The 27,033-nt window shown below is 38.4% G+C and overlaps 1 protein-coding gene across 2 annotated transcripts; it reads left to right on the top strand.

The window, feature by feature from the left end:
* The first annotated feature begins 5,451 nt into the window (after positions 1-5,451).
* LOC139699123 (26S proteasome non-ATPase regulatory subunit 10-like) lies at positions 5,452-22,271 on the top strand. 2 transcript variants are annotated; one of them, XM_071598158.1, is made up of 5 exons: positions 5,452-5,697; positions 5,767-5,865; positions 9,082-9,228; positions 15,433-15,602; positions 21,954-22,271. In XM_071598158.1, exons 1-5 carry the CDS (start codon positions 5,587-5,589, stop codon positions 22,129-22,131), a joined length of 705 nt encoding a protein of 234 aa, XP_071454259.1. In that variant the 5' UTR covers positions 5,452-5,586; the 3' UTR covers positions 22,132-22,271. The 2 variants fall into 2 exon arrangements, with proteins under 2 accessions (XP_071454259.1, XP_071454261.1); XM_071598160.1 differs by having other exon boundaries at positions 22,037-22,271.
* The last annotated feature ends 4,762 nt before the right edge of the window (positions 22,272-27,033 follow it).

Here is a 27,033-nt window from a genome sequence, read left to right on the forward strand (position 1 = left end):
ATGGTAAGCGTCGTTCCCTCCACGACCTCCGAGGGGATGCGAGACTTACTCAGCGGTACTTCTCTCAACCGAGAACTAACTTATGCATAAACTCGCGGACAAAACTGTTTATTTCGGATCGATGGGGACATTGGGCATGGACGACGATATCGGACATCACAATCGGATATGCAGATTGATGATCGTCTGTGTTGGGGAGAATTTGAGGCTCTGACATCTATTACACGCGAGTCATTTGTGGAATTCTGAAATTGAGGAATTTTCAAGTCGCAACTTCAATTTTAGGGGGGGGGGGGACGAAGGGATCTGAGTGATATTTCGAACCAGTGGTACAGACCTATTTATACGTAATTGCAATGTTCGCTTTACACATTAGTGATGGTTTCTGACTGCTTTGCGGCCAAGAAGCACAGGAAAATAAATCTACATCGAATTATGTCAATGCAACAATTTCAGAGTGTAAAAATCATTCGCCTTGACTGGGATTCGAACCCAGATCCCTCAATATCCGGTCGAGTGCTTTAGCCACTTAAGCTACCGAGGCGTCCTCTTAAGCCCTGAAATTTTGGGGCTTTTAAAGGAACAAGATGTTGTGACGAAATGCCGTACATACAATGTCACAGGCATTCGTAGTCGTGCGAGAAGCGCCACAGTCCACGAGGTTAAAGCCAACTTTTAAATACTTGGGCCGTTTATAATTTGACAAATTCCAAAGAAACTGCGAGAGATGCCGCAACAGTAACTTTTAACGGAGTCATCCGCTAATGTGCATTTCAATGCAACAATTTCAGAGTAGCCCCAAAATTTCAGAGTTTAAGAGGACGCCTCGGTAGCTTAAATGGCTAAAGCACTCGACCAGATACTGAGGAATCTGGGTTCGAATCCCAGTCAAGGCGAATGATTTTTACCCTCTGAAATTGTTGCATTGAAATGCACATTAGCGGATGACTCCGTTAAAAGTTACTGTTGCGGCATCTCCCGCAGTTTCTTTGAAATCGAATTATGTGTTTATCAATACCTGACTCTATTGTTTATTCGATATTTCTGGAGTGGTTCCAATTTTAGTGAGGGTCAAATGCACTCCAATGCTACTGTCTTCTTATGACACTGTCCCGGACCGAATTTGAGTCCCCTCCTCCTAAGACCTCCCGGGCCGGCGTTCACAGTCGACTCCCATTACCTTACCGCCGTGGCCCGAATGAGTTTACTTTAGCATAAGGAGATATCACATTCGCGCCGAATAAATTTAAATAGTCGCGATGCATAAATGTGGGGAGATAAATATGAACCTACGAGATGACCAGAAGGGCCGAAAGGAGAAAGAAATGCAGATGGCATGTTTTGTGGTCGACCAGATATTTCTGTAGGTTGGGCCCAGCCGTCGGCAAATTGAGACCATGGAGACAGGTCCGCGAATACGAACGACCTAAGACGCAGTTCTCCCGCAGCCTTTTGTTCATAGAAATCCTAACGCAGTCGTGTTTCGCTCCTCCTACTCTCTTCCCTTTACTTCCTTTTTCACTGTATCGTAATCGCGGACTGTCATGAACGGGATCGAACTGACTTGTGGCTCAGCAAATTCGCTTTTCATTCCCATTGTGTCTCAACAATGGCTACAGCTGAAACTTAACTATTGGCTTCATTTTTTTCGTGAATGGGACGTTTGGCATTAATGGAGATTTTGTTTATTAAGGGGTGAATTGTGCTAGGGATATAATTACATGATGGAAGTCGTGTAGCCACGAGTTAATAACCTCTACTTCTGCTTTCGACAGATGCTCCACGACATAATTTCAGATTCATTAACATTATGAATTCAACGAATTTTGCAATTCCATTGGCCCAAAATATTAAGGTCTATAACACTTGTAACTGATGTTCTTCGTTGATTCTCGTTGAATTCATTCGCTTAATCGGCTGATCAGATAATGGAGTACCCTCTAACATCTCTGATGTGTAGTTCGTAATCAGTGCTCGACCTCGTGAGTATCTTTTTTATTTCACATTAATCTGCAAACAGCACTTAGACCTTTACATCGGTCTTTTAACAATAACATATGTTTAACAATAGACACAATTACAAACAACCGAGCCCTAGATGGAGAAAAACCTAGGCGGGGATCGAACCCGCGACCTCTTTGAGTTGGCAGGCGAGGACGTTTTCTGTATTGACTGCCCCGCCGCCATCGGGTCAATGCAATTGGTTTGATATTAGAATTCGGTGAATATTCTCTCTTCGTCTCCTACCATCTGATCTAGTAAACCATAGCCTAACGTCATACTCCAGATCATTTGATCGCGCCCAACGCCATGTTCCGGTTGGACCAAGTCAGGCAGCCATGCTCCTCACGTGCGTGATCTAGGCATTTTTGGCCAGTTATTGATGTGGTTGAAGAACGAGCGTGCACGTGTGTGTAGAAATGTAGTTGAGGTTATGAGAAGTCCTGAGGCAGGTTGGTGAGGACCCTGTTGCCATCGCCATGAGCGGCAAATCGACCATGAAAGTGTGGCGAATTTGAGTTCGTTATATTGCTATTGCCCAAAAATAAAATTTCACATGACTTTTTTCAAGGCATAGCGAATTTCACTTCTCATTCGCCATGCTTGTGGCCACATTGAAAAATAGGTTGCCCACGTCTGTCCTGAGGCACAACCACATCACAAAACCACATAACTTTGCTGACTATTTATCATTAATTTCGCAGTTTCAAACATTTAACTTTCACATGACGTGTATTCCACTCTAGGATTATTTTTAACTTTCAAAGTATTTAAGAGGGCTTATTTTGACTAAAACACGTAACTAAATTCTAGCCATTATCTGCGAACCACATAATCAGCACAAAGCAAATTCTTATTGAATTATAAAAATATGTTTTAAAGAGTTTGAGAGTTAAGTATACAATTATATATCTGAGATATAAACAGTATTTGTATGCAAATGAATGGTTTTTATAGATTTTTATGTCTGCCTACCTAAGGTAATAACGCCAAAATGATTGACTTGACAATGATTTATCGATCAATGAGAATTCAATTGATTTTATTGAATGTATCATGTAATTTTTCTGATGAAGAATATTGGTGGTTTTGGCTTTCTTAAGTGAAACAGCGTTCCCTGAGCTCCTTTGGGTTTAACCGATTCTCGTCCCAGATTCAGTCTGACAATATAGAAAGCGCATTTTCAAAAGTGGCGCGCTCCAAAACCTTTTTCTAACTTGGACTTGATGATTTACCATTATTCTAGTCAATGGATACCTGAGGAGGTACTAATGGGATCAGTACAACACGTACAGGAAATCTTGTATGAAATAATCATTTTTGGGGACGAGTTGCCTCCTTTGTATAAAAAATCGTCTTCATCGGCACGTTACCTAATTTTCAATAATAAACTCAATTTTTTCATTTGAATCACATTTTCGCCCCGAATTCCGGAATTTTCCTAACTGCCATCATTCTATGGTTTTGGCATAGAAAGGATGTGGGTAGCTTAGGTACGTTATAAAAAGTATTAAACATTGCTTGGGAAAACTTATATAATTGGAACTATACGGCCATGACTTCGTATTGTTCCGTATTCGCCAGATATCCCACTAAAAATTGTTGATAAGAAAGTGATACTCCAGTGAACTACGAAGTGAGTGGTTTAACTGGACGGTTACACCATTCACTTTGTAGTTTTAGTTTAGGTCACGTTTGAACATTTAATAAACTCCGCTGAACTGATAGTTACTTAAATTTTAATGATAAAAGGTATGCGTATTCATTGATTCTAATACGAAAAAATTAAAAAATATGCATTAATAATAACGACTGTTATTATTTCCGTCATCCCAAATTCGGTCAAATTAACTAAAGTGTAGAGTGATACTACTCCTTAAATAGAAATAAATTACTGAGCGCTTGCCAAACTATGACAGACAATGAAATTCTGATTTGATGAATGATAAGGTTCGTTTCCAATACATGAACTCGATAAAATATCTCGAGATTTTCACTGGAACAGGAATTTCATTTTGGCCGACGTTTCGATTTCATCCGTCATCAGGTAGTAGATGGATGAGTTTGACACCGAAAAGTTGGAGTTTTCTGACTCGGTGATATCTAGAATAGATTTCAACGAAATTGTTTTATAATCTATTCTGGTTTGATGTAAAATTCATTAACTTAAAATATATATATTCATAGTAGTTTCTGACTTAAACTTAATACTGAATTGAACACACTTAAAATTATGCATCATAAAAACTTCGAACCTAATAAGTCGTTGAATCTTATTTAGATTCTTTGACCGAGGATGCTCAAGATGCTGATCGGGGACTTGTTCGCACCTTTCAGTTCGCAGATTCGAAAGAAATTTGAATTTTCTCAAAAATACCTGTCTTCCCCGCCGATAGAAACTACTCTGAACTAAATCTCAGAGTACACACCCTACATCCATTATCCGCTTAATGCTTCCCACTCATCAGAAAAATCAAAAATGACGACCTAACCAGTACACAACTTTCTCCCTCAGGATTAAAATGTATAATGACATTCTAAATGACCTTTTCCCATTTATAACATAAAACAAATGTACAGCGTCTAAATACACGCGTCCTTCCACGCGCTACAAACTCCCGTACAACGTGCGCAGCGTTCTCAGCCCGATTACATGGAGAAATGCCACCGATACCTCACCTGCAGCAACTTACCTGTCCTTGGTGTTAATTGATTTGAATGAGATGGAAAGCTTGTCCAATTTTTTGTCTTATGCTCAATTTCTGTAGCCCAAACGCTTCATATAAGTACATCCATTATGATGCTTCTCGTGCGATGCAGCGAGTGCCCTGCATTTTGGTGAATACAGTCATGCATTCTCTACCCGCTAAGACGCCGCTCAAATAAATCCACATTTTAGAACTGGCAACTGTACCTTAAAAAACCTTAAGCCACCCTGGTCTTAATGATTTTCATAGCATACCAATAGCAATGCGTCCGCCACTACAATTACATCACTGCCTTAAATCGTCGCGTTTCATTATTTCATTTACACATTCATTACGCAGCTCAACCATTAAATTCGCCTTCGTTTCTTTTTCCCCGCCCAACTTCCCTTCTTCACTCCGCCTTAACACCGAGGAAGGTTCGGGAGGAGTATTCCAGATGTTTATGCCCATTCTGTTTCCTCCCTCCACAACATTTTACAGCCCATTTAATGCGTTTTAAGAATTGAAATAGCTGTGTAAGGACTATTTGGAAATTTATTTGGTATTATTCTATTTAAGAACAAAATTTTAAATTAATTTGGCAAAAATTTACCCAAACAATGACAATATATATTTATACTGTTTGGATTTTACAAAAAGTGAATCTTTCGCCGACGGATTTAAAATCAGTTGTCATCATTTCGACATCAATATTCGATAGATCGCTGCGAGTTAGCTATCGTATCGATCTTTAGTGCAGACCGACTCTTCAAAACGTAGTTTGTGTCTAAGGATTTTGGGATCGGAATTTTAGCGCGGGCAGTTTTATTTATTGTGACGTATCAGCTCTCATCATTACAGTATAGATTATAATTTCGTTTAGGAATCAAATCAAATAATGGCTAGCAAAAATCACGATACTGTGCATGATCTGGCGTATTTAGGGAACATTGGCATCCTGAAGTTTAAAATAAGTCAAGATCAGGCAAATGCTAATAAGCGAGATGGAGTAAGTGTTTCATATCTTTGAATTTGTATCAATAGTGTTGAAATGGTTAAATGAAACTTTTATTTTCAGAACGAAAGAATGCTGATTCATTGGGCAGCTCTGGGAGGGCATCCAGAAATTGTTGAATATCTCCTAGAGTTGGGCTCTCCCGTTGATCCTCTGGACGATGTGAGTGTAGAGTGGTTGTAAGTTAATCCTTTATATGAATTAAATGATAATTATGGTATCTCCCTCTGCTAATCTTCCAAATTATCATGCCGTCAACATATTTATTACACACCTGGAACGTGCATGGGTCGTTTTACCATTTTTACCCGTGTCACATTTATTTTAGTCAAAATGAGACATTGCCTTGTAAATTTCCTTAGTTGAGTAACAAATATATTGGAAGTATTGTTCTAGTCAATGACATCAAATACCATATATTTTTATATTCTAAATGCTTTGGTTGGTGAGTGCCGGAGTCCATTTTTGAGTTTGAATCAATAATGTGAAGCATGAGATAAATATTTAGGAAAATGTGTGAATAGCGAATAATATTGCCTGAAATATAAACAGTTAATTTCAGTCCTTTGTCAGTTTCAATCCCATGCTTTACATATTCTGAACTTTTGTCAATTCGTATGTAGTCATATCTCCCATATTGAAATTATTGGACACCAACTTTCTTGCTCTCATCGTGTTTTGAGAAAAGCGGTAAAATACATAGTAGTGGTTTGTTCGTTTGTGTCACACAAAGTTACTGGCCATCTTGGTGAATGTACTATTGTCGTCAAGTCATGTAGTTATTGATTCCTTCACGAGCAATTCAAGTGTAAAGTTATAATAAAAATATTGCTTTATTCTTGCGTTTAATGAGTGCCGTGAGTTGTACTCTCATGTTTTATGAGAAGAATGTTAATTATGTCCACTCCCCCTGAGAAATTAAAGATTCCTGAGAGAGTTGTAAAGATAATTAACATTCAGTAAAGGTTTATTATGTCCATCGCATGATTTAATCAGCCTGCATCAATGAAATCAGACGCCTTAGATAGTTAGTAGTAGTGTTTAGGGGAGGCGACCGACAGCTGAGGTCATTTGTGCCATTAGGGATGATGGGTGGAGAGAAACCCGGCGTCGGCATTAGCCTACTCTTCACGAAAGGCGCCAAGGGGTCCACAGCTTAACGTCCCATCCGACGGATGGCGTACTCACTCAAAGTGTCCTCCACAAAGCACCTCAAGTAGGGATCGAGATACCACCGAAAAATATTCAACAGCGCCGGGAACTGAACCTGGGCCTTCTGGGTGGGAAGCCGATACGATAGCCACCGCACCATCTCGATCCCCCCTTGGATATCTCTATTACACATCAAATATTAATACATTCCTTTGCTTCCTTTAAGAAATTTTAGATGTTTTATAACCATCCAGCTCTTAATAGTATAACACGTTATCAATTGACTGGGCACTCAGCAATATCAGTTTAGGTGCAAACTACAAGGCAGGCTGCACACATTCAAGTAATTGTGGAAAAGTCAGATCTTATAAAATCACCTTCTTGTTTGGATTCATCACTTTCTATTATAGTCTGTAGAAAGACTTAAAAGTTAAAAATAATCTGTAATATACAACCTCTTAGGTTGTATTTCCCAATCAGTTATTTTCACTCTTTTGTTCTCTTCAAATTATTTACGAGCAATCAGACATTCGAAGAAATGACAATCACAATTTCAAGATCAATGTAATATTATGTTCATTTATGATATTCATATCATATGGTTCCTATTTAAGTCAAGCCTTGGCAGTCTGCATTTCAACGTGGAGGTGGTAGGGAGTAGTACCTCTAGGCCAGATATATGCATCACTTGGAACACCTCTTTGCTGGAAGAGTTAACCTTATATGTATTTGGAGCACAGGGAAAAATAAAAACATTCAGGGACTGAAGCTCTTCAGTTCTCATGGGTCCTTCATTCCTAGAGATTAAAATACATTACAAATCACTAAATTTATCCATCAAAGACTTACGTATTGAGTGTAATGGGTACTACTAATTGTGAGTTTCAGCAAATTACCAATGCATAGGAGGCTAAATGAGTTATAAATGCCAGAAAAACTCCCCAAGTAGTCACATTCTTAGTTAAGGCAAATTAGTTGCCTTTTATTTGGGGACTGTGGGTGCCAACGATTTTATTTGAGGAGGGCTTTAAAAGCTAAGGACCATGGACTTTGCTGTAAGTATCTTTTCATAGTTTAATACTTTAAGATGATTTTTATGGTGGGCTTGTTCTTAACTTTCCAATATGTATTTTCCCTAATGTCCCAAGTTTGATCTGGAGTGTGACATCATTCATTCATAATGGTAATTTATTCTTCAGTATAATTCTACATGCCAATCTAATATTTTGTTTGAGTGCAATCTTTATAAATAATGTGAAATCATTTGCACTCACCCAATGGTTTTGATTAAGAACCTTGTAGTTGGTCTTTATTCTGGACTTCATTTTTTGTTAGGAATACAAAGATTCTGGCTATAATACAATTTCAGAACTAAATGCAAGAACCTAATGAATAAAGGTTTGTTTTAATAAATGAAAAAGAAACACTTTGTTCCAATCCACCACTTTATTACAGGTACGACTAGTTTCGACGCTACGGCGTCATCCTCAGGTACAAAGTTTAAACAGACTTTAATCTTTGTACCTGAGGATGACGCCGTAGCGTCGAAACTAGTCGTACCTGAAATAAAGTGGTGGATTGGAACAAAGTGTTTCTTTTTCATTTATTAAAATGAACTTCCACAAAGTTGAGGCTGAAACTATTGAACTAAAGGTTTGTTTTATGATATGTGCCCTTTAGCAATGCTGCGAAGCACCCATCTGTCTCTATCGTCAATGAGTACGTTTTCAGCCAAAATTCACCCCTGCTGATGTCTATCTGCCTGCATCCACTCCTCCCCTGCCCATCCCTCTCACGGCCCACCCTCCGTCATCTCCTAGTGCGTAACTTGTGCAAGACAAAGCCCTGTCATACCTATCTTGTAGCTCCCTCGTATCGCCCCCAGCTCTCGCCTACTTCATAGCTGTCCTCTCCCAACCACTCCGGCTCCACCTCTTCACCACACCCCACGTTGACCCATGCCCATCATTTACCATGCATGGACTTGGACCGTGTTTTGAAAGTGCTCCGCACTTGATGTTTTAAATGTTGAAACTTGTGATGTGTTGATAAATGAAAATATTATGAAGTTTCCATGATTTTTAAGGAAATACACTTAAGTTGTTACCAGTGTTGAAACAGATACTGGGCCCTTAGTTTTTGGCCAAATTTTACTATCATCATCCCAATTGCCAAATCACAATTCTACTGGAATGAAAGGTGAATTATTGGAATGGTTTTTTACAGAATGGTGCAACACCTTTGTTGCTGGCATCTTCGGCAGGGAAAGTTGCCGTAGTTCGCATACTTCTCTCGCGAGGTGCCAATCCGTCTGCCAGCAACAGTGGGAAACACTCTGCACTTCAATATGCTTCGTCCAAAGGCTGGCTAGAGGTAAGATTTTATTTTGGCAGCTGTGTTGGCGTCCCAACACTATAACGAAAAAGAGTTAGTTGTAATTCAGGATATAAATATACTGCGGTTGTCATATTTTCCAAAGATGTCAAATGTTCATTTGAAGTTGTTTGACCAACTCCACGCATTCTACATCTGGTAGTTAGTGGAGTGAAAGATCTTGCAATATGATGTAAAGGTTAGCATTTATCTTGTAATAGTATTACTGATCAGAACGTTTAGTTGAAGTCATGAATGGTTATTTACTTGCTGATGTTACCATATTTTCCCTTCGATAACTCATGCGTTATTGATACATGGATGTTTATAAGATCGCAAAAAGTGGTGATGAATGTTATGCACAATGAAAATTGAAAAATCCAAACATTTACACACCGATGTGCACAGTAATTTTGTTGAATTATTTATGAGAAGAGCCTCTCATCAGGTCATTCATATTTCATTTGGTTAAGCCATTTCACATCAAGTCTTTAAAGCTTTACAAACTTATGTACCCAATAATTAAATTAAAATTTAACCACTTGGCTTTCCCAAATAGAAATGGTGTTTAAAATTAAGCCCAGTGGTTTAAGTTTAAGTTCAATATGAAGAATTTCCACCAAGTAACGGCAGAAACTGTTTTATTTAAAGAAGAGTCTCGCAAAACTAAATTGGTCTGCGAGCATGCCTTTCTAATTGCATTCCAGTTTATACAGATCTGATACTTTTGCAATTATTTAATGTCATAAATCCATGAGAAAAACAATAAACATACAATTTCTATACTTCATTAATTCTATCACGAGTTACTTCTTTATTCTAATACTCCACATAACGCCTTATTAATACGGGATACGATAGTTAATTCGCTCCAATCCAAGAAATTCTTCTCCTGAATCACAATTAAATGAACAAAGTACTTTTGTTATCTCCTCAGGCATATCACCGAGTTCACTCTCCTAATTTAACTCTTCCTCATCTTCTAGCACTGGCGTTGAAATATTGCCTGTAGCTTTTTCGAATCCATTTTTTACACTAGTCACTCTGACACCCTGCAAAATTGCCGGGATCCACCGGCTCATTTCTTCATCAGACACTCTTTTAATCCTCCCCGATACCGTATAGTCTTTCATACCAGGCATTATCCACTTTTCCCAACTAAAACGTAAATTTGATTAAAAAGATTTATTAATGGATAAATCCTGGCAGCCTCGCGATTTCCTTTTTCTTTCGAGAAATTGATGGCTTCTAGCTTAAACATTGCTGTATAAGAATTTCTTCTCCATGGTTAATTTTCTTGAGGAAATTCTAAATTACAAAAGCTTATCACAGTTCAGGTTTGAAACAATCCCCGTGCAGGCGGCACTTTCATAGAACTTGGAGGGTGTCTAGAACAGCTGAGCGCCAATTTCCTGTATACTTACGTTAGATATAGGCACAGGCAATAATGATTTCATGTATTCGTTGGTGGTTACCATCTATTAGCATATGGATATGCACAATATTTATAATTTTTATGCGCATGTACAGAGGTGCAGCATTTATACTTGTTCAAGGTAACTATGAAGCCCTGGGCGCATGGTGTCTATACAAATTCATGATAACTACAAAGTTCTGGGTGCACGTTATACATAAGGTGCGCATTATCAATGAAAAAATTTGGTATTTCTATGAATCTATACTATGTGAGGCATTCATTAAATGCAAATTGTTAAGTTAATAATTATGTGAATGGGAATGACTATAGTACATCATGACTATGGTGCACCAATGATTAAGTTTGGAAAATATTGCCTTTGACAAAAAATAATTGAAACATGTTGATATTATCAGGTTGAAATTCTAACGGCAGTCGTAGTGCGAAAGAAGATAAAAATGGTATTCTTCGAATTGGAATTTTACATTTAATTGCAGAAATAGGAGCAATTTATTGAAAATTATGTATGATCTGACGGCCAGTTCAGGTTAAAGTTCCTGGATAAAATGCCATTTCTAGGAAGCAAGTATGTAAAGGTGGTTGAAGATGTGCAAGCAAATTTCCCAGATGCAATGACATTCATGCATCAGTGCCACCCTTGGACTTTCTAATTCAAACTGAATGAAACTAGCTTGTTACATTGCCTAACACTACTCCCAGTAGACCTATTATAAAAATTCAAATTATTAGCTATTTGCTCAACATTTTGCTGTGGCCTGGTTCAGTTCGGTGTATTGTATTACTGTCGTGATTGTAAAATATGTGTAGAGATACTCAAGTCATAAAAGATCCGTGTACAAATTATTATCTCCTGTGGTAACCTGTCTTGCATAAAAACTTCCTGCTCCCTTTTCTCTCTGCTTTCTTTTTGGTGCTGGTCTCAGTTTATTGCACTTTGAGTATCTCTTGAATTGTGATGTTGGCTGGGTTCGGCTATACTGCCGTGTGTTGCTTTTGTTTTTCTCCAGTATGGTCCTTAACCTTGATTAGAGGTCATTTGTACTCACGTATCAGTTGTTTCTGGCCCAGCACCGTGCCCTTCCCCCCTCTCTCTCTCTCTCTCTACTCCGTCATTCTCTGCCTGAGTTACTTTGCGTCAACCATTGTTTCACTTACTTTGTATGCTTTATTTATTCGTGATGCATGCTGTGTTTCATTTTTTAAGTTGAGCTGCACTAAATTTTTCACAATTCAATATAAAATTGAAGAAAAAAAAATATTCTAATTTTTAGGATTTTTTCCCCCTCGTGCGATGCTTGTATTTTGTTATCTGTGAAACTGCTCTGTAAATGTGTGTCATTTTTGTGTGTGGGACTTCATTTTCAAGGATGATTCTACACTAATGTATTGATATTGTTCACTGTGAATGATGGGCAGCCTAAACTCTTGGATACAGTACTGTTTGACTATACCTAATTTTTAACATTTTAGTTTGGTTATAATTCTTAAACTTGGTAATAAAGTTCCCTGATTGGCCCACTTTTTTATATCTGATATTCCCTGGAATTGGCATTAATAGGCTAATTAGAAGCCCTACTAATCATTACAAATGATAATTTATCTTAAAAAAGAAACACCATTTCAGTTAGAAGCGGATAATCCCTGCTTTTTTGTTATATTGTAGTTTCTCATATATATTGTATGTTTTTCATGTAAAAAATTTAAATGAAATGAGAAATAACGTTGAACAATGATGAACAAAAAATCCCAATTAATCAAAATATGCAAATAAGAATACCTATGAGTTTCAAGCATTATATTGTATAAATGAATTAGTTCAAAATCGTGATTTCATTGTCTCATTTCTTTTTATATTTTTGTGAAGTCGTACAAAAAATATGAGGTCTTGCCTGAAAAGGATCCAAATATTGAGAAAATTGATCCAATATTTTCAAAAAACTAACCCACCTAGGACAATGAGGCCTTGGATGTCCCCTTTGAATTACTCCCCTTGAGACCTCACACACTCATCCCAGCATCTCTTCCAATTTTCAAAACAATTGTCGGAGCCCAAATTTGGAATTTGACGTTTTGCAACTGACTTTTGGGAAGATTGGGCTTTTGTTTCAGGGTCATAGCCGTCATGGACCCGTGGCTCATCTCCAGTTATGAACTTTCTTAGAAAACCTTGGTCATTGTTTGCAGCTTGGAGCAAGCCTTCTGCAACTGCAGTACGAAATTCTAGATGTTGATGCTGCCTCAGTATTCTATCTTCCTTAAGTTAAACTAATGGCTTCCAGGCTAAATAACGCTATATAAGATATTCTCTGCTTGGTGATTTTGTTCTCCATTGGTAATTTCTTCAGAGGAGTCTGTGTCCAAAATTAAATGCTAGAAGAATTCACGTGCTTACAGGCCGGAAGATGGTAACCATGATTGATTCCTTTTCTTTTGCAATTGATAAGGTCATATTCAATCATGTAATTTAATGAAAAAATAAGAGAAAGAAATAAGAATTAACCCTTTGCACTCGGGTGCTTTTTTCTCGATTGCCATAGTCTACTCGGGATTCAATTTTTTAAATACCCCAAATTAGCTAAGCATGGTACTAGAATGAAAAACTGGAGTTTCTTTTCATACAAACTTATTTATTTGGATTTTTTGACATAATTATTGATAAATTTATTGATAAACCATAATTTAAACTATAATTTTTCATGGTATGATATTTTTGGAAGCATTCGCCAACATGAAGACCTGGTTTACATTCACACGTCTCACAAATATATATCGTCTCTCTTCTTCCTCCTTTGATTTTTCCATCAGAGCAAACCGTGCAATCTGTATGTTTTTTGTTGGGGTGAAGCGTGATTATATGGAGTTTTCCATCTAAACGTTGCTCTATGCTTGTGGATGGTAATATAACCTTGGAAGTTTGTGTACCATCTCAGAATTCTCCGACGAGATCGTGTACTAGTTTCCTAACATTTCATTTCACAACTCACTTTTGTCACTATTATATTTGTTAATAAATTCGTCAGTTTCAATGTAAAATTCTTCGTCGCTGCTTTCTAATTCTTTGGAATACTTATCCATCGTGAGGAGGTGAAATTCTTCTGGAATGAGCAACTACTAGCGGGCAAAGCATTTGTCCAACTAAAGGGAAAGCATCTGTTGTAAGAGAACCCTCTGTCATCAGGGAAAACACCTACGTTATGCTTCTAGAAACGTAAGTAAACCTTGGAGACTAAGATTAGGAAGGTTTTTTACCACAGGAGGATGATGCAACCTCAAAAAAGCACGACAAAGGAAAAGTACTAGGGTTTGAGTTACTGTGAATCAATGACTCATGTCTCGGACACTCCTCAAACAACGATGATGCAACCTCAAAAAAGGTAGACTCCAGGAAAAGGCCTAAGGTTTGTGTTTTACTATAAATACAATAGATAATATCTTGGACCCTCCTACTCAAGATTCCTGACTATGCAATAGATAGAAAAAGAGCTGGCAGAATGTTTGATGAGACAGCGGAAACTAGGAAGAAAAGGAAAATAAAGAGTCAAAACTAGAAAGCAATGAACTAAGGATCAGCTGACTGAGGTAACTTAACATTCTGGCGATCTTTTTTCGGATGCCGATAATCTCTAAAAGACATTGCTCTACATTTAGCTGACTTCCAAGTAAAGAAAAGCAAACAATGCAAATGAAAAGGAACTTACGACACAGTAAATAGATAACAAAAAAACATCTGCGCAGGTGGTGGCATCCTTCGGGAGACGGCATTTATGTCGACGACGACATCATGGGTCGATACCATTCATTTATAAAACAAGCCATGCCATTAATTAAGCTTTAAGTTTCCTTTTCCTTTCATGCAGATGATTACAAGAAAAGTTATTGGAAAAATAGACAAAAATCCCAATTCCCCTCGTGGTGAAACTCCGTGTCGAGTGTGGCTCGACATACGAGCTGCTGCCGTTGCTAACCGTGTCGAGTCACACTCAACATCCGAGTGCAAAAGGTTAAAACACAAAGAATAATAAATGAAAACATATAGCTTTACTTGGGATCAAATATTGATAGTAACTATTAATGGCACGTACTTAAACACTCGTCTGTTTCTTATGACCATTCATTTATCTGATAACTACCTTCTATTAAACTAGAAGTGCACTAGTGGCTATCAATACATTTCAATGAGTGTTGATCATTAAAAGGCACCTTGTACCTAATAGGCGTGTGCTGACATTGCATTTTCTCTAGTGTTAAAAAATATTAGGTGTGCACTATCTATGGGATATTGTGGTAACAAAAATTACATGCATGTAGTCCTTCAAATGTTTCCATTCATCAGCAAGCCCTGGTTGGTCTCACTGGTTTTCCATTTGACCCACAGCAGTCATGAAAATGCTATCCATGGGTATAAAAAATGCCCCTTCCAAGTAAAACTGTTAAAGTAAGTGAATGCATTTTCTGTTTGACAAACGCTGCTCTCGGATAAAGGACTTTCCATAAGTCTTCCAAAACAGCCAACTACCCTATGTTCATTTTTTTTGTCTCATGTTGGAATTTGGTTTGTTTTGTAATTTACTGCTGTGAAATCCTTGGGCCAGTACATTATAATTGTGATACTCATAGAAGATATAATAATGTCCAGATGCAGTCATTTTTCTATCTCCGAGAGATAGGCTAATGGTTGTCAGATTGACTTATATTTGACTAGCGTGATGAAATAATTACGCAAGGAAGATGGCATACTTGTTGCTCATTGTGTAATTTGTTTGAAGATTGTGGACTTGTTGCTGAACCAAGGTGCCGATGCCAACGCCCGAGATGAGAGAGGGGCTACACCTCTCCACCGAGCTGCATCAAAGGGAATCATCTCAGTGATGGAGTCCTTGGTGCTCAAAGGCGATGCCAACATAAACGTTGCTGATTCATATGGAAACACACCTTTGTAAGTGTATTCAAATGATATTGATTAATTTCAAAGTTCATTATCCTTCTTTTGTGTTGCATAATAGAATTTATAAGTTGAATCAAGTCGAAGTTTATGAGGATATGATTATTAATAGCACAGCTTTTCAATTGCTCATCTTAAATAGTTTGCCCTGATGGTATAAAATTGCGACATATTAATGGCTAGCATTGAACGAGAAATTAAATTCATAAAATTTGCTCAAATGAACATTGTATTGATCCTCTTACTAAATCTAATATTGGATTCATCCTAAATTAAAGACATTTATTGACAGATTTGTATTGCCTTCTAAAGTGAGTTTCAAATGCCTTAAGCTATCCATTTTCCCATTCCTCTTAATGTGGTTTGCAGAACATATTTTTTCTCTTTTGATTGGGAGAACCTTAGCCTTTGTATTACTTAAGGGTTTCAGGTTATATCATTAGATACAGAAGTTATGCATGTCCTAATATTGCTTTCATTAACATGTTGGCTAACATTTGATGAAATTTGCGCCTGGAATCGAGACTTGTATTAATAATAATAATACATTTTATTTGTCCAGTGATCAAGTAGTTATATCTGTTACACTTGATATATGATACGTCAGGGGAAAGTGACAAAATACAATTTTATCGAGGATACAAGACATATCAGGCATTATCAAGAAATTCAGCAATTGAATGAAACATTTTTAATTTTAAGAACCTAAGTAGATTGACTTCAAATGCAGCCACACTTTTTTGGGCCTTAATCTCAGCTGGGAGTTCATTATGAAGTTGAAGGCCCATATAATTTGGCACATATAAAACATGCAGCTGCTCATTCTGCCTCGTAGAATATTTGTGGATATCACAATGTTTCACATACTCGGATAGATTTCTTTTTGTATGTACTAATCCATGAAAAATATAAATACATGGCAGTGGCAGTACATCCAATTTTTTGAACAGGGGATGGCAGGGGGCACTGTGTTTTGCAAAACTCATTAGCCAAAAGGCTCTTTTTTGGACACTGAAAATAGGCAAGGCCTTAGATGATGAACCCACCAGTAAAGGATACTATAGGCTATGTGAGAATAAAATTCACCATAGTATAGTGCACAGAGAACAGCCACTGAAACGGTGGATCAAATGGACCTTATTAAAAGGCAGGCCGAGCTTAACTTACTGGTTAAAGTACTTATGTGTTCATCCGAAGAGATTTGAGAATTTATGTGGAAACCCAAAAATTTGGTATTTTGTACTTGTGGGATCACCTTCCCATCAACTTCAATAGAAAGTACTTTGCTTGCTTTATTTTTATTTGCAAAATATATTGGGTGAGACTTTTCTATATTCAAATCTAGGAAATTATTATGGCACCAAGAGAGTAAGGTGTGACTAACCTGTTTACACTTAACTATCAATTCATCAAAAGTAGGCAATACAAGAATAATGTTGGTGTCATCAGCATATAACAAGGGGGTAGCACCGTTTTATATGTTGAAAAATATCAACAAGGTCATTTATATAAGAAAGAAACAAGACAGGCCCTAGAACAGAGCCTTGAGGAACACCTCGATTAACCCTCTTAGTGCGGTGGGGATTCCAGGGGTACTAGTGAGAAGTGCGAAGGGTAATTTAAGAAAATGTATCACCTTAGGAAAAAAATACATTATGAAGTTATTTGTTTAGATATCCATATGCAGTTTTTTTATTTTAAAATAAAATATTGTAGTTAATAATGATGTAATACATTTACATCATCTGAAAAATAAATGTAATTATTACAGTATTATAAATTTAAAGAATATTTTTTTAGCAATAATATTTCGATTTTTAGACTCAATACTGATATTTTTTTTCAAACATTTTTCAATAAAACTACGATATTTAAATAAAATATCGAGTCAAAAAGACATGTAGAAAATATTATAAATAAATAAAGAAAAACCAGTGAATTGCAAAATTTTTTGTCAGCCTCTGCATAGTTCGATTTGGTTGAAAAAGGCTGATCTCACCTTAGTCAAATTGGGACTTTTCCTCTTTCCTTGAGACTGCGGCAATGTGCTTACAATCTAAAGGCAAAAAAAAACAAGTTCTAACTCACAGAGAACTGCTGGCAATGTAATCCAATACACAGGGCGCAAATGATTAGATAGGATGGACGGAAAGAGAAACCAAAATGATTACAAAGCAGTGCTCTCATTTCCATCGTATCAACAAAGTCTAAATAAGCGGTGATATATTAACACCAAGATACCATAACACATTCAAGAGATTACAGATGAAAACAGATTAGTAGCCTTTCAGTGGCTTTTCATTATGGAAAGACCACTCAGAAAAAAAACGAGCAAACTATTAGGCTGAGCTTCCCGACATGTACAAAACTGAACGAAAAATTATAGTAAGAATTATACTTTTTGAAAAGCATTTAAAATTGCTAATAAGAAATTAAAAAATTATTTATGTAATTGTATGGAATTCAGCCTATCGATAGCACAAAAACCATAAATTATTAAAGAAAAAACCATAAATTACAGCAATTTAAACTATAGCTTACGCAAGAGCCGATATATCGGCCCGCCGCCCTAAGAGGGTTAAGGACCTTACTTGGGGAAACAAAAGATGTACCATTTTGAGAAACAACCACGTGTTGTATTCTATCAAATAGGTAGGATTTAATCCAAGCACGAGGTATGCCACGAATACCCATCCTTTGGAGTTTCTTGAGAAGTAACTGGTGGTCAACACAATGGAAAGCTTTCGAGAAATAAAAAAACATTGCAGGGACTTCCATTTTTTTATCTTGAGCATTTAAAGTCTGGGTTATTGACTGATAGTTGGCAGAAGATGTAGATTTATGCTCCCTAAAACCATGCTTAGATGGTGTAAGGAGATTGGAAATCTCTTGGTAAGAAATTAACCTAACGTAGAAAGCCTTCTGAAATATTTTGCTGAATCGGTGCAGCAGAGAAATTGGATGGTAGGAGTTAATGTCATGTCTATCGCCCTTGTTTCTATAAAGTGGGATGACTTTGGACACCTTCAGAGGAGATGGAAACACTCCTAATCGGAAAGATTGATTCAAGAGAAAATGAAGAGGCTGCATGATGAAGTCGATAGATTGCATGATAATGTAACTGGGAATTCCATCAAAACCAGAGCTTCGTTTTGTACCTAGATTCTTCACTATATTTTTTAGTTCAGATTTTGTGAGGGGATAGAGAAATAGGGACTTCGAGTGGGTAGCAGCAATGGCTTCTAAATTAGGAGAGTTGCTCTGCTTAGCAATAGAGGGTTGAAAGTGATCAGCAAAGTTACAGTCGAGAGATAATTGATTATGAATTGTGTTTTATTATAAAACGCTATTTACATTTTCACTTATTTTATGTTTTCATGAACCATTTCATTTAAAAAATCCTAGTATTTATAAATTATTTATCATATCTTTTTTCCATAAATGGTTGAATTATATTAGTATCAATTTGGTCAGCAAGTTTCTGTGAATGCATACAATCTTATTTCGAAATAATCAATTAATGGGGGATATTTTTATATTGTAAGTGTAATTATTCCTTTGAGGTAGTAGTATTATTTCATTTCCGTTCATGAATACAGCTATTCACTAACTTAGAAGGTATATTTATTTTATGTTTTTCCAAATCGAACTCTTTCCAGCCCTGTCTAATTCATTGGAGTAGTTTACTTGGGGTTTGATGCTCAATTTATCAGTTATATTTGAAAATGTTGTCTAGATCACCTTGATTGGAGTAAGTGAATAAAAAATAGCTGATTGTTGCATTGTTAAATGCATGCTTAAGTTGAATGGGCCACAAAATCATAATAAATAAAAGCTAATTTACAATCTTTTGTTTTTCAATATGTCGTTATGTACTACAGCTCATCTGGAATATACTAAGCCCTGCTTTATGTATTTTTTAGAGCAGCATTTATTCTCATGTTAACCAGCTGTGACTTCGAGACAGCATATTGTATTTGCCCAGGAATCGACTTGATCGAATTATTATTATTATTGGATACTTTTTCATTGATGAAATGATGGATCTCTGTTGGAAACTGGAAGAAATACAATTAACTTTCACTTTGCAATAGTTTGATTGTGGTGGAAAATATCTCCTTGGTATATACAGGGTTCGTCCAGAAAATAAGTGTACTGAGCTCAGGAAAAAAAATTTATTACACTCACATATCTTAAGCTAATATTCCTCAAAATAGGACCCTTGTGAGTCGATACACTTGTTCCAGCGGCGTTCCCATTCCTGGAACGCTCCCGCGAAGGCATCATCGGGAACCTCTCGAAGACTCGTCGTCGACCTCTTCTCTGCCCTCCACGAACATCTTGTGCCACCGAAAGATCATGTTTCTGGACATGGCTGACTCCCCGTAAGCCTGGTTAATCATACCGACAGTTTCGGTAGACGATTTCCCAAGCTTTACCGCAAATTTGATGGAATAACGCTGCTCCAAAAACTTCGGCATCGCGTTCCGTGATGTGGGTCGAAGCGTGGAGGTTCGCGTTAACAGAGCTCCTCACTACACCACAGAGCTCAGAGCCGACTGCCTTTTTCAGCGTCGCTTGCCAACATACCCCCCTCCAATCGCAGCCCGTCAGAGCGGTGCTGGGTGCGCCTGGAGCGGCGTGCCCAGCCCAGGAGTCAGTACACTTATTTTCCGGACGAACCCTGTACTCTATAATATTTGTCATAATACTTCATAGCAATGTCCTGCGTTGGAAATCATTGGCTTGGTGTCCAGCGCACCCAACTTCTAAGTCAGACTGGGCCAGATTCAAAATTTCAAGTCTTGTCATGCCTTAGCTGCTAAGTATGACTCTTCAAGGCTTCAAGTGGCTTGCCATATCCACCATTTGAACCGACCTGGCATAAGAAAAGTTTAGTCTAGTGCCATATGCATATGTATTTTCAGGTAAAGCAAACCTTTTCCGAAATGCAATCATGATTTTCTTCAGACTTGTATAATAGTGGTGCCATTCTTTCAATTCTGAGTTAGTATTATATGCCTAAGTTTTTATGCTTTTTTTCCTCGAAACTCTTCAGTTAATTTTATGTACACCTGTCACATTTTTCGTTCTATATGTGGTTACATATTCAAGAGTATTGGAATACTATGAGCATGTCAAGGTATATATCTCACACATGCAAAACTGGTTTCTGAGAAAATTAGTGAGAAAAACTTTATGCTCAGAAATTCTCAGCCCTACACAGCACGTCCTGCTTCACGCAGGTTCCAAGTTCCCTTTTTCATTCATTTCTCCAATGATATAGCATTTGTCTTAAGGTCTATCAGCATGACTAAGCTGATTTTTCCAATGCCCTAATTCCCTTCAAATATTCATGGTATTCTCAAATTCTGAGACCATTGATGGATTCAGCGTTCACGTCATATTTTTGCGGGTTGATTATCAATGAGCTTCATAACTATAAGAAATAGGATTATTACATTCTCACCAGCTCAACAGGAATCCTTGTGGTCAAATTTCAGCAAATAAACTTCAAAGAACTCGAGGTTGCAATCAACTCTGGTTGAAAGTTAACTGTTATTATGTGAGAGAAATGAAATAACTGGTTCGATCGTTCCCTTGAATCGATGAGTGTACCAAGATAACGGTTGTTTCTCTGTCTTGTCCAAATCAAAGCAATCCGACGTGTGCTTGGGTGTAATTAATGCAATTTTGGTCCATTTGTCTTCATATCTGGTGCACATATGAACGTAGGGCTGGAATATTTTGTACTCTCTCCCTATGAGAAAAATCGAATATTGCTCACAAGCAATACAGTAGAAGTTTTAGACAATAGAAGTTTTACACTAGAAGTTTTAAACCTGTAAATCGGGTAGAGGACCCTTCTATGGTACACTCTAATGGAGCATGCTTTGGTTATCAAGGCCTTTCAAGAGAAGGTGTTTTAGATGCGAGAAAATGTGTCTGGACTGGAAACTAATGACATAATTTCCATTAGAAATATCCTTCACGCCTTTCTTAAATTCAAATTCACTTTTGTTGTAAAACACATGGCGTATAACAATTAGTGTCATCTGTTCCACTTCACATGATTGGCTTAAGGCAAATAGTGAATTCTTTCTGATACTGACGGTCACATATTAGGATAGGTTTCTCTGTCATGAAAATTGTGCGTTTGAAATATTGCACTGTACCATTCTGCTAATGTCCTATCCCAGGAGCGGCACCCTTATACGGCATGGCACTAATGTAATGGTTGCGTGCCAATACCTTGATTTATAACTTGTGAATGGGTTTAAAGTTGATTTCCCCCAAGACTACGTTTAATCTTTGCATTGTTTCTATGTCTTGAATCCGCAAAAGGCACCTTGCTTGCGAGGAAGATCGCACTGAGGCAGCGCTTTTCCTTGTTTCGCACGGTGCTGTCGTTGATGCTGTCAACAAAGAGAAGCTGACGCCCCTGCAGCTAGCAAGTCGCCCCTTGGCCAAGAGATTGAAGGAGGCGATCGAGTCCAGGCAGCCGTTGTTCTCATCCGGGTGACTTTCCCGAAACCCTCTGTCAATCCTGATTTTTCTAGGAAAGGAATGGAAATTTAGCCATCAGTCTTTCAAACAGCGCATGTTTCTTATATTTATATTGTTCAAATAGTCTTGAGAAATTAAAAAATATCTTTTTCCATACCACATTAATTATTCACAAAGAGAGTAAAAAATTGTTGTGTGCATTTGAGAATAAACCTTAAGTAAGCATGCCTTGATGTATTTGGCCAATATGAGTACGTCTAGGCTGTCTTGGTAACCGTATTTGAATCAGTTATTTAATATTCAGCTAGACCACAAAGTTTGACAGTCGTGCTTTTTAGACAGACTTGTTAAAAAAAATGGCTGTGGCGTAGAATGGCTATCTACATTTTTTTCTTTAACTGCAGTTATCTTAGTCAGCATTCCTCCATAGATTCGGTTGACGTCACACCTAGCATATGTTACTTTGTGAATTCTCACCCTGTTGATGCAAAATTTAAAAGCCCTTACTTGAGAGAGAGAGAGAGCCGGTGGCACACCTCTTATGCTAATTCGAGTGATTGCTGACTCGGCTTTCGTCCCACCTATATACCGACCCGGTCGCTGACAAATGAGAGGCCAAGCTGGCAAAGGGAGGGAGAACGGTCCAGGAGGGATGGATTCAGGGAGGAAGAGATGTACCACCACCAGGTTGCATTGTGGGACATATCCCTTAGTATATCAAGATACAGGCGTTTTTACATCAGGAAAATGAAATGAAGGTTTTTTGACAAAGAGTGTACACTGCTTATCACAAAATACCATTAACTCAGTGTATTCCAGAGGCACTGCCAGTGCAGGTGTCCCTACTGTCAAAGCTGCCAACGCTTCTGTCCTAAAGATGTGCTTCTCCTCGTGTAATCCCCATATTTCCATAATATCCATTGCTGGAATTACCCACGCTACCTGGAGCGGTGTTTCATTAGAGTAGACATCTATGGTGAAGGAGAATCCTAGGGCCGTGCCTCAATTACTCATCGCACAATTCGTGGGCCCATTTCACTTGGCGCTGAGCAAGATCTCTCTGCTGACAAAATAAGGTAAGGCCATGATGAGTACACACCACGAGATGAATCCGATAGCCTTGGGAATGCCCTGCTGTCAAATTTGCGTAATGACTGAGATGATGTAATGCACATTCTTGAGGGAGTACTATGATCTAACTCCACAAGAATTGTGTTAATCTTAACACCTAAGTAATGCATTTGCCTAGTCTGTACTAAAATGTTTTTCTTTTCATTACTTGTAATACCCAAGTCCTGTCCATTTTATCAATGAAATGGTTTCTCTCTTAATAAATTAAGAAAGAAACAATACATACATACACTGTCTAATATGAAGACAATGCAAGCAACCAATCACCTAAATAAGCAATAATTTGGACATTGAATAATTGCAGACTTGGTCACGCACAGCTTTGGCCCACCTTTGCATGATGGTAGTAGCCAGAACCATTCCCCCGTGGGCAACCGATTCCAACTTTAATGATTGTATTTATGTATGTGCGCAAGATACCATAGAATTTTCTATGAAGCATTTGAATGGGAATCGGCCGAAAGGCATCCTGTAAATCAACCTTTTACCCAAATATGATCCTGGGGGGATTGTTTTTAAAGCCCTGCCACATTCTTTAAGTAAAATTGTGGGTTTGCAAAAGAATTTGGTCCAGGAAGACAAATCCTAAATATTACATTGACCACCAATGGTTTTTGGGATAGCTGCCAAGGGAAATGCACAAACTGGTGTGGCCATGGCAAGTACGTGGCCCTGCAGTGGATAATCCACCCATTTTTTATCAGTAGGGGAATCGATCTTGGAGGTGGCAAGGTATGTAGAACTTTCGGAAGCTTGGTTATATTGGCTCCATCCTGAAAGACCTCTGTAACTGACACGCTTGTATACACACATCTGGCTGCCGGTGACAATACCATGTACAAGCGTAAGGTGAAGAGTTCTCGGCCTGACACAGAAGATAGTGTTCCAATCAGCGAAAATTTATGATTCCTGCCCGGATGTACGCGTCATCAGTTCGTAAGACTGGGTTTCAACTTTTTCTCTCAAGTAGTTTGTGTACATGTATTGTTGCGGTAGACGTCTTTCGTGTTTTTCGTTAAACTGGAAAAAGTTGAATTTCGTACGGTCTTCGTTTTGGATGGAAATTCATCCGGTGTTGACAAAAGTGTACGGGGAGTCTGCTGCTTGAATATCAACCGTTAAAAAGTGGGCAGCGGAATGAATGAGCGTAGTCGCACATCCCTCGAAGATGATCCATGTGAAGAAGGATGGCCAAAAACCGGAAGCCATCGAAAAGGTGCACGATATCGCGTCGGACGATAGGCAAGTGAAGTTGATTGGGGACATGGCCAAGACCGTGGGGGGATATCGGAAGAAAGGAAGCGAAACATCTTGCACAAAGAATTAGGAATGCGCAAGGTGAATGCCCATTTGCTGAATGCCGATTAAAAGCATATGCAAGAACGATTTTAGCAACAATGTTTGAATCGATACGACCGATTTTGTGCGTCGATTTATCACCATGGATAAGACATGGCATGACCTCTACACGGCAGAAACGAAACAGCAGTCAAAGCAAGTGGGTGGAAGCTGGTGGTTCAGCGTCAAAAAAAGCGAAGTCGATCGCATATGCCGGAAAGATCATGGCCAGTGTTTTTCGGGATGCGAAAGGCATCCTGTTAACTGAATACCTTGAATAAGGTAGAACAAATAGAGTTATTATTACCGTATTTTTCCATCGATAACGCGCGCGTTATCGATTGAAAAAAGTTCATATGATGGAAAAAAATGACGATGCGCGTAAAATGAAACTTGAAAACTCCAAACATTCACACGCCTATGCACAAAATGCTTTAAAGAGGATTCTCACAAAAATAAATTAGCCTGGGAGCGTGCCTTCCTAATTTTATTCTATTTTATATAGATCTGCTACTGCTACAGTTATTTCATCTCATAAATCCATGAGAAAAAGAAGGCACGTATAATTTATGTACTTCATTTTTTCTAACACACAGTAATTCACGTACTAGACGTATAAATATATGTATGATAGCACAGGTAGATCACTCGAATTGAGCGCCGATACTAGCAAAGCGAAGTGAAGGAAACAAGACAAATCTATTTCATTCATTCACTTATGTTTTATATTTGATTTGCTGAAAGTTAATTTATGTAGCAATGAAAGGGCGTGCAAACCTATGTCTCGTTTCGACTTACGAAAGCAAACAAGCGATAAGGTGGTATATTGTGTTGGCTTGTAAATATTGTATATTTTTTATCCTTCTGTAGTTTGCAGTTAATTACAATCACCTGGCTCTAATCTTCTGTGTACCTACGGTAGATATAGCCGCAGGCAATGATGATTCCATGCATTCATTGGTTGTTACCATTTATTAGTACGTGGATATAGATGTATTTTTGCACACAATAAACATACATGTGCAGTTTCGCGGCATCTAAACACGTTCAAGCTAACTATGAAGCCCTTGCCGTGCGGAATCTACCCAAATTCATGATAACTACCAAGTTCTGGATGCGCGTTATACATAAGATGAGTGTTATCGATGGGGAAATACGGTACTCCAACCTTCTTGACCGGCTGGATGCCAAACTTCGCGAGAAGAGACCTGGCTTGAAGAAGAAAAAAAAATCACCTTTCACCAGGACAGCCTGGTGTCACCTGCTCACGAAGGTGCGTTGTGGCGATGGGAAAACTACGGGATTTAGGGTGCGATTTGCTCGGCTATCCCCCCTTTTCTCCCCTTTAGCACCCTTAGACTTCCATCTGATCCCAAACTGGAATACATTTCTGGGAAGCGCTTTGCGTCCAATGAATAAGTTAAGACAGGGGAGAGGATAAGGATATTTCTACAGCCTTCCAGACTCTCACTTCTGGGAAAGAACTTATGTTTGAGAAACACTGGACCAAGTGTGTCGAAGTCAAGGGAGATTATATAGAAAAAAGATGAGTTCGATGTGTTGCCATGGCGTCCGCCGCTTGCTGGGAACCGCTGCTGGGACTAGTTTTGAATAATGATCATGGGTGCGTGAGCCGGTATTACATTGGGAGAGAGACAAAGGGGTTGGTCTCCCTAAGCGTCCGATCAACGCAAGGCCACTTACCAACCATGGGACTCCACTGTTGACAATTCTCGAAGACGGTTGTACACAATATGGTCGACACTCGTCAGCCAATCCGTGGAATCGCGAGAATCCCTAGCCAATTCTTGTACATCACGTCGCATTAATTGAGCCCTATTTCTATCATTCTTAAATGAATGAAACAATCGCAATCAATCATCGTCTTCGGGAACCTTGGTGTATTGTGCCGGAGCCTTGGACGTAAGAAAGCGAAGGTTCGTAGTTCCGGGGGCACTGGGGAGGCCTGTCCGGGCTGTATTTCCTGCTGCACTTGCTGAGAGAGCTGAGTGATTTGGTCTCGGTGTGATTGATTCCCAAATTAACTACCGTACATATAACAGGGTCCGTACAATAAGTATCGGGACTGGTTCCAAAAATCTAAATTTATTGCAGTTATCATCACAATTACTTAATAATCTCCAAAATACATTCCTCCTGCATCGATACATGCTTAGTTCGGTGCGTCTGCCACTCGTCAAAATCCCGCTGGAAGTCGGTTTCCGGAATATTGTTGAGAGCTTTTGCCGTCGCCGCTTGAACCGCCTCGATGGAGTCGAACCGATATCCTTTGAGCTCCTTTTGAGATATCCTTTGAGGTAATGACGTTGTCGAGAAAATCTTCATCTTCCTGGACGCAGTCCAAAATTTCTTGCGAAATTTCCACCCGCGACAGTTTTTGTTCCTCGCTCAAGACTTTCGGCGCCAGCCTCGCGCGCACTTTCCTCAT

Source organism: Hetaerina americana, unplaced genomic scaffold, assembly GCF_022747635.1.
Source record: "Hetaerina americana unplaced genomic scaffold, ioHetAmer1.1.p SCAF_10, whole genome shotgun sequence".
In the NCBI taxonomy this organism is placed as follows: Eukaryota; Metazoa; Arthropoda; class Insecta; order Odonata; family Calopterygidae; genus Hetaerina; species Hetaerina americana.

What these genes read in the sequence shown, in the direction of transcription:
- LOC139699123 (XM_071598158.1), top strand. Translation starts at nt 5,587, where the DNA reads ATGGCTAGCAAAAATCACGATACTGTGCATGATCTGGCGTATTTAGGG. An exon ending in CCGTTGATCCTCTGGACGAT is followed by an intron (nt 5,866 to 9,081) that starts GTGAGTGTAGAG and finishes GGTTTTTTACAG; the next exon opens with AATGGTGCAACACCTTTGTT. An exon ending in TCATATGGAAACACACCTTT is followed by an intron (nt 15,603 to 21,953) that starts GTAAGTGTATTC and finishes AATCCGCAAAAG; the next exon opens with GCACCTTGCTTGCGAGGAAG.